The sequence below is a fragment of the Phaseolus vulgaris genome, chromosome 8 (genome assembly GCF_051622355.1).
Source record: "Phaseolus vulgaris cultivar YP4 chromosome 8, ASM5162235v1, whole genome shotgun sequence".
In the NCBI taxonomy this organism is placed as follows: Eukaryota; Viridiplantae; Streptophyta; class Magnoliopsida; order Fabales; family Fabaceae; genus Phaseolus; species Phaseolus vulgaris.
The window spans coordinates 426,513-435,424 of NC_143505.1; the positions used below are offsets into that span (position 1 = coordinate 426,513).

Sequence of the window (8,912 nt, forward strand, 5' to 3'; positions counted from 1 at the left end):
TTAGAAACTAAAAAAAAAGTGGTTTCTATATTAGTTTCTATTATTGTTAAATAGTTTCTAAATAGGTATCTAATTAGCAACCAAGGTTTTAGAGACCAAATTTAGAAACTAAATAATTGGTAGTTAAAAGTTTGGTTGCTAATTAGATACCAATTTAGAAACTATTTAACAATAATAGAAACTAATTTAGAAATCAATTTTTTATTTAGTTTCTAAAATGGTCTCTAATTTAGTTACTATTGCAACTAATTATTTTAGTCTCTAAAAATTGATTTCTATTTCATATTTTTCTTGTAGTGTAGATTCTAGTCTTGAAGCATGTAAAACTATATTTACAATACTTAAAACATTAACCATTTCATCCTACAAATTGTGTACATTTTATATTTGTAATATAACTTATCTACTAAATAATATAATATTTTTTAAAGACTTTCAAGTCATATTATAGTAAAGTAGTGCAATAACTTCATTAACCAAACTTCTCAAACTTTATAATAATTATTGCAAAGTCAATCATTGTGTTTAAAGATATATTTATGATGTTTTGTGTTTGATATCCTGAAGTAAAGTGCATAAAGGAAGAAATTGTATATGCTATTAGGTGAATTATGTTTTCAGAGAAAAATGATGTATGGGTTTTGAAAATGTCTTTTATTATAATGGTCTTATAGTCTTTGTAGATAATAGAAAGAACTAATTGATGCTTAAAAAGGTAAAAATAGGGAAAAGACAAGAAGCTAAAAGTTGGACATGGTCATAAAGAAACACAATTATTGAATTGACTAGAATATTTTGTAGAGTGAAATAAATGCTATAACAAAAAATTTCCATGAAAAAAGTTAAACAATTTAAAATTTGTTAAGGATAGTTACGTTTTATCATCTACATAAGCGTTGAATTTCATTGCTCATTTCAGATTTATGCATATTACCTTATGCCAGACTGGCTGATTATTAGTCACCGCTAAGAGTTTGGAAATTTTATAATTTCGTCTAATTTGGTTATAATTTATGGAAAATGGTAAAAATTTAATAGTTACCTGTATAATAAGCTGTTTTTAGAATCACAATTACAAATTTATTATATATTAATTAATTTTAAATTGAGTGAAAAACATAATTATCCTTTAATTAAAAAAAATTATATTATCTATCAGTCGGTCTGTGTGGCCGAGTTGAAATCCAGCGTTCGGTCAAGATCGACGGAGACCAGCACACTTAAGGAGAGGACTAACGACTAATCAAATGTAAAATACAGATAAAATCCTTAATCAGGCTTAATAACAAAATTAAGCAAAAATCTCCAAATGATAGGTGTGTCATCATCTAGTACTAAACACACTGAGTGCCGAAGTCTAACTTGAGCATCATAGTGTCTTTTGCAGATACCATCCACAAAAGAGGTAGTGGGAGTTCATTCGAGAGGAAGGAAGAGCAGACCGGTATCGAGAAAAAGTTAAACAGTTCTCTTGAGTCGACCAACCGAGAAAAAGTTCAACCCGTTCGATAATATATTGTGTAAAAAAAACTGTAATTATGAATTATCTAATCATGTGGGAAAAAAATTAATAGATTACGAATTAAATTAATAATTGAGTGTAGTTTGGGTGCCTATGTTGAATTCCCATGTAGAGAGATATGTTCATATTTCAACACCACCAATTATGCTAAACTCCATGTGCCCACATTCATTTTCTGATTAATCACAAATTATTGAAGATCCTCTTCATTCTAAATACACCTCCATCTCCTTTTCACGTTCTCATTTTCAAATACATACTTAATAATTTATTATCACTCTCTTCAAGTTTCCGTGCACCCAAAGATTTAACCATTTGATTAATTACAACAAAATGAATTATTATCAAACAAATTAAACTAACAATTTTAGAACAGATTAGCACAAAAGTGGCTTACACCGAATGGAAAAAATCACGCGAATCACGTAATTATATTGTTTAGGTTTTAAGCTTTATCTATAGCATGCAGCTGAAAAATCAAAGTCTAATCTCGTGCCAATTCAAATCTTTTGCATTATATATACCATTTTTTCATCGTCAATCTCTTCAAAAGGCAGCATGGTGTTAATTCCTGAACTCTTTGAGCCACATGAAACTTCGTTCCAATTACCAATTTACATCCATGCTTCGTCATCTCATTTCAATCTTTTGAACTACCTATATCACTCAAAACATCCATTTTTGAATTTATAAAAGTTGACGTATCTTAAATGATGTATCCGTGTCGGACACACGTATTCAACATTGATACATGTACAATATCTATCGGTGAAGTGTTCAAATTAAAAAAAAATTGATTCTCTAATCATTCTAACCTGGTTCTAACTCAGTTTTAAAAAGAACAAGTGCGTAATTTTCTAAAAACTTAAATTTATTATATAAGTTTTTATTATGATTATAGAAATAAGAAATAAATTCTTTTAAACGAGTTATGAGAAACATTTATCTGATACATAAAAAAAACTCAACCATACTTATTCACATACATTCTTCATTGTCAATTTATATAATTCATAATAATATAATACAGAGATTTGTGTATCCATATTCTAATTTTAGAGATTATAAGTGTTGAAGTATCCATATGTATATTGTCTCCGTATCAAAATTCATAATTCATGTTAAGTAGTTTCTTTTTTACTTACTTGATTTGATAATTTAAAATCTTCATTAGTTCATAAATTTTATAATTTAATATTGTGGAGACAACGAGTTATTACCAAATTTTTTAATCCGTTGTGTTTCTTAGGAATGAAGAAAAACTACAAAATAAACGAACAACCGGAATAAGCATGTAATTAAAGGACAAATATCCATTTGGTATCATCTTGTGCTTACTATTTTCTTGCTTGGATAACAAATATGCCATGTATACTTTCAAGAAAAAACTTATGCACCACTCTTTGTCCTTTTGTTACGTTATTCCTCATGTTCCAACATAGCAGTAAATGATGACAAACCTCACCAAGTGTCGGGTTAAGTAATTTTTCTTTTATAAAATAATAATTATTTTCTCAAATGTATTTTTTTTCTCCATTTTGACCTATCAAAACATGCTAATATATTCTTATTCTTGTATATTTCAGATCGAGAATTCATAATATACAAATAATCTTATTTTAAAATTGATTTTATAAGATTGAATAAAATTTATAATATTTTTTTAATATATTAATTTTATTTGACTATGTTCTCGATCGAGATCGAGAAAACGATTATTTTTCTTCTCGATCCGATCGGTTTGTATCTACCTTTTCTCTTCACTAAACAACTTCACAACTCTTATTTAGCTGTCCTCTTCCTTGTAAACTCTTAATCCAGATGGTACTTGCAAAAGACATTCCGACATCCATATACGATTTCGATATTCAATGTTTGATACAATTAATGCGTGATGATGAAGTACTTTTTTTAAAAATGTGTTACTATTTATTTGATTATCACTCCGTTAGTGGACCAAATTAAATTTTTAGATCATAATTAAAAATGTATTACCTGCTTTAATCTTATTAATCTCCTGTCAGACTTAATGAAGCTGATTGTATCGATGAATTATCAATCATTCGAACTCAACCGGTAGATAGAGATTAAGAATAATATAGTTTTATTGATTATTCTAGGCTGCGTAGAGTATAATGATTGAGTTGACGTTGTGGAAAAATTGGAATGAAAAGACAAACGCTTTATATAGCACGTGATTAGCGATGAACGGGGAGGAATACTAGGGTTGAACACAGAAACCATAGAAAAATGAATGGAGAGCGGAATAAGCATACAACGGCTAGTTGGAGACCTAATTAATTATTTACAACTTTTAATCTCTTATTATCATATAAATATAATATTTATAAACTGCATATTCTAACTAATTATAATTTTTTAATCAACTTGACCCATTAAAGCTTTCATTTCTACATTTTGGTCATCGTTCTTTAATATCTTTAACACCTTCTTCGAACTCAGATACATTATTTCATTTATTAAGATACAGACACATTGTTTCCATTTTCATAAAGTCACACCAAATTAAATTAATTTTGTATTAATATATGAGTCCCAACGTTTATCTTTGGAGTGAAATGGCAGAAAATAAATACTATAATATACTTTTATTATTTAATCAGATTAATCCCACTTCAGTATCAGATTTTTCATTACACAAAAAATCGAATATTCCTAATTTTTTAAGAAAATAAATTTATTCTCAACAATTACTGCTTTTAGTAGGAAATATTATTTTTCCCTTTTGGACATATTAATGGAAATCTATTTTCGACTATAAAATTAATTGTTATTTTTATGCCGTAATTTTTTTCCATTAATACTAGTTTTTTAAGGAATCCAAGCAAGGTAATGGATTAGAATCAAAAGCAGTTCAAATTATTAGAACTATTTTAAACCCTTTTATAGAATAATTCGATTTTAATAATAATTAATAAATATTTTTGGAGACTATATATTTATTGTTGTAGTCTCAAAATTCTTTCCAATAGTTGCATGTCATTGATTGATTTGCATTGTCCATTTTTTGACTGGCAATTTTTTTCAACTTCTTCTAACATCATTCATATACATAATCATTCCAGTTTTTTTTTTAAATTATAAATATCTCATTTGATAGATTTCTTAGCCATTATGAATATAATCAAAATAACGTACAAAATTTGAAGAGCCTTTACTAAACTTGGGAGCTTACCGCATATGAACACTTCTTCTATCAAATTATCATATTTATAGAAACATCGTTAAAGTCAAATTTCCTTATTAGGCTTAAGAGCTGATGGGTTGTGTTTGGTTTTATTAACAATTGAGCTGAACCTGTTTGCATAAAGATCTTCTTCCTCTAGAAAAACTACCAAGATTTTTGTGATTTCTCATTCTTCTTCCAAGAACCAAGCACTTTGAGAAGAATTTGCATTTTCTCAGCAAAAAAAAGTTGCTCAATTGCAGCTTCACTAACTCAATCATCATGGCTTAGGTTGTTTCCTCATCCTTAGATATGGTTTCGAACGAGTTTTGTAATTTCTATTCTATGGTACTTCCATACCTCTTCCTTACATTTTTTTTTTTAATTTCAATACTACACTTTTGAGTATAGGTCAGGGTTTTTGTCTGAGTAAAAAGTGCGATGACTTCTTCTTTATTTTCAAGTGATTTTGGTTGTTTGTGGTGACTGGTGTTAGTTGTTGGTTGCTGATGATGAATGTTTGTGTATGAAGTAAGTTTTGGGAAGTTTTTACTGTTATTTTTTTTTTTCGTGTATACCAAATTGTTCAACCTCCTTATTATAATATGTATTTTAGAATTATACAATTTGAAATACATTTTAAAATTACAATTTGGATTTATGTTTTTTTAAAAGGCTTTTGGATTGAACAAAACAAATAAAAAAACATATAAGGTGAAAAAATGGGTGCAACAATGAGTACAAAACAGATTATTTTTTTTCAAAGAATGCAACTACTCAAGCCTCTTCAACCCTAGCCGTAACAACCGTTCAAATGTTCTCTCAAAGGAATGCGATCGGAGAATTTGAGAATGTGATTGGAGAACCAGTATGGGGTGGTGCGGTTAGAAATCAATGTCGGGTGCAAGGAAAAAATATGAAAGGTAGGGGGTGGAGGGAGAAATTGCCAAATAATTATTAGTGCTATTTTTGTCCGAAGACTTATGGGCTTATTAGAGTTTCTTCGGGCCTTAAAACACAGCCCAGAATTTTGAAGCCCATGTAATAAATAACAAGTAGAAGCCCATTGCCTCTCTCAATCTTGATTTTCAGAAGGCATCAGCGAGTACTTTCGTTCTTCTTCTGCATCAGCTCATAGTGTTGGAGGTGAATTTTCAGTGTTATTTCTTCTCTCTCTCAAAACGTGCTTACTGTAGTAGACTACCCTTGAAGTTCTCACTTACATTTTTTATCTTAAAAATTCTCCCTTGAAATCAGGTATCTTAATTCATGATCTGATTACTTTCCATTTTTTGTGTGAAGGTTTCTTCATTGGTGTTGTTTTTCTAATCGATTATGGCCTATGAGTTAACTGAGACAAAGAGTAAGAAGCATTGCAATGCACCTTCTGTTTATAATTCATTGCAATTCAAGTGTTGTGTGCGTGTTTTGACATTGGAATTTTTCATGATCTCGCAGAGGCTGGTATAGGCCTAATTGGGTTCGGTTTATTCTTCACATTTCTTGCCATAGTTCTCTTCTTTGACCGTGGTTTGCTTGCTCTGGGAAATGTGAGTCTTACTATTACAATCTAAATTTTCGTAACCATTTCCTTTGGAATGGAGGTTGGTATAGCCCTAATTTTGGTTTTTGCATCTTTTATTGTGGAATCAGATATTTTCCTTGGCAGGGGTTGCAATTTTGCTTGGTTGGCGTTCTACGTGGGCACTTTTCACTGATAGAGCGAATTATAAGGCACTCTTCTTTCATTAAGTTGACATTTGTACATAGCTGCTTCTTGACTTTTGAACTGTTTGCATTAGATCAGAAAACATATTTATTTATCATTCCTAAACTTAAAATTTAATCGGGTGTCTGCTAAACGAGATAGATTGTTTTGCCTATCATATAAGTGAGTAAGTTTAACGTCTGGTATCAAATAGTAACGAATAGGTGCATATATGCATAGGACAATGTCTTCTCTTCATTTGTCTTTCACCAATACGTTTATCTGTTTGATAGTTGATACCCTAGTAAAATTTCTATACAAAATCTGCATAATATTCTCCCCCAACAACTATTAGTTCCAAACAATATTTGTACTGCACAATGGAAAATATCTGCTGTCAAATTCAAAATCATGTTCAGAACTTTCCTTCTTGCACTACAAGAAAATGCATGTGCTAGTTGTGATACATGGAATAACTAATTTATTTTTGGCACCTGAATCCTTAAAAAATCCACTTTTTCTGATGCCTTAATGATTTAGAGCTTCACAGTTGCTTTGCTACATATTCTTTTGCCTATAGTTTGGAACAAATAAATGGAATTTTTCTGAGTTAGTTCCTCCTTGTTCACTTGCCTGCCTGTAAGAGACTGTTTCCCAGTTTGGGTCAGTATCTGTTCTACTTCAAGTACTAACACCGATGAATTAAAGAATTGTTTGATTTGGATTTCCTGCATTTCTTTCTGTGACAAAACATTATGTATCTTCCATCCTTTGTTTTTGTACTACTGCATCATGTATTAACCTTAGTTCTTTAGTGTTTTTCTCCACTTGATATGAAATCTCCAAATTCTCTATAAATGAATAAGGAAACTAGTTTGCTTTGCCTTTTTTTTTTCAGGGCACTGCATCATTTCTTTTGGGTCTCTTTTTCATTTTTGTGAGGTGGCCAATAATTGGTATAATACTTGAAATATACGGTTTTGTTGTTCTCTTCAGGTTTGTTGATGACATTGGCATCCTTCTTGAATTTTACATGACTACAAAACTTATTGTACACTTAATATTGATGCTTTTGGTTGCAGTGGTTTTTGGTCTTCTATCAAAATGTTCCTCTACCATATCCCTGTTGTTGGATGGGTTATACAGTTTATATGTCGTAAGTTTCCCTGTGAAAATTCATTATCAAGATTCCATGTTTGTATTAATATATTTGTCTGAAAAATATGTTAATTTTATTAAATATAGATATTATAATTTTATGAGGACTTCTAACTACTAATTCAAACGAAGATAGGATGGTACTCAGAGAAAATAATAGATATTATCTTTTGTCTCTCTAACATGAATAGGTACATTTTTTATCCTGCATTTTAAAACTAACCTCTGTTTCTGAAAATGTATCACATTAAATCCCATTATAAAGTCCATAAGTAAGGGTTAACGGTGATGCCCCCAGTGTGGTCAGGGAGAAACAGAGTTCAAAAATCAATGTTTACAAATTATTTAACTTGTTTTACCTCATGTATATGACATGAATAGCTTTGCTACAAACGTTTATGATGATTTGGATAGTGCTTAACATCTGTTTCTACTGTGTTGCAGCTCCTTGATTGTCACATATAGGGATTTCATTTATTATCTTAGTGAGAAGTTCCCAGCATTTATGTAAAAAAGTTGTACTTGGTTGCCATATTTTGTTGCTGCTCATGATGATCTTAGATTTTGTTTTAACTTTTAATGTAAACAAGAATACAAGCTGGTTATCCTGTCAGTTCTACCAGCATGAAGGCTTGTTACTGATGTCGAACCAAACATATGAAGATGGTTTATGTTAGGCCAACGTGCAGGATTAACCATTGTTGGCTAAAGGATGTTAAAATTTCTTTTGTATATTTATTATGGTTTATGAAAGATTCATGAGTTATTTGTGTTGGTTTGGTGGAATTTAAACTTCACCCAGTCAAAAGAATGAAAGTAGAGGGGAATGAATTGGGTTTTTATATCTCTAGCTTCCATAAATGTAGCTTTTCTATTTAAAGTATCCATACATAAAAATATTTTACAATGTGGATAACCATTTTCTACAAAGATTAAAAAATCCCAGTGTACCAGACAACGCTATTTAACATGATAATACTGAAATAAATTTAACCTTTCACATGACGTGAAATCAGATTTATGTTTCTAAATTTTAGCAAAATATGATGACAGTATCTTTTAACCTAATAAGCGTTTATGTTAACGGGGAAATTATTTTGAAATAGTAAAATGTAGAAGTGCTAAATGCACACAACTACAGAAATTGCACCCCTGATGCCTTCAAAATTTGAGTTCTGAATAGCACATTTTGGAAGTTATTTTTGAATTATATAATTCGAAATGAACATCTTAAACAAGAGGGTATATTTGGAACTTTCAAATTTATAAAAGGTGCAGGTTGAAATTAAGGGGTGCAGGATGCAATTCCTAGATTGGAATTGTATCTGTTGGCCCAA

The 8,912-nt window shown here is 30.1% G+C and overlaps 1 protein-coding gene across 2 annotated transcripts; it reads left to right on the plus strand.

Annotated features, from left to right (window-relative positions):
* Positions 1-4,785: 4,785 nt before the first annotated feature.
* LOC137826272 (Got1/Sft2-like vescicle transport protein family) lies at positions 4,786-8,349 on the plus strand. Of its 2 annotated transcripts, none has more exons than XM_068632178.1 (7): positions 4,786-5,855; positions 6,012-6,072; positions 6,168-6,259; positions 6,363-6,443; positions 7,316-7,413; positions 7,500-7,573; positions 8,020-8,349. In XM_068632178.1, the coding sequence occupies exons 2-7, from the start codon at positions 6,045-6,047 to the stop codon at positions 8,025-8,027; spliced, it is 381 nt and encodes a 126-aa protein (XP_068488279.1). In that variant the 5' UTR covers positions 4,786-5,855; positions 6,012-6,044; the 3' UTR covers positions 8,028-8,349. The 2 variants fall into 2 exon arrangements, with proteins under 2 accessions (XP_068488279.1, XP_068488280.1); XM_068632179.1 differs by having other exon boundaries at positions 5,840-5,901.
* The last annotated feature ends 563 nt before the right edge of the window (positions 8,350-8,912 follow it).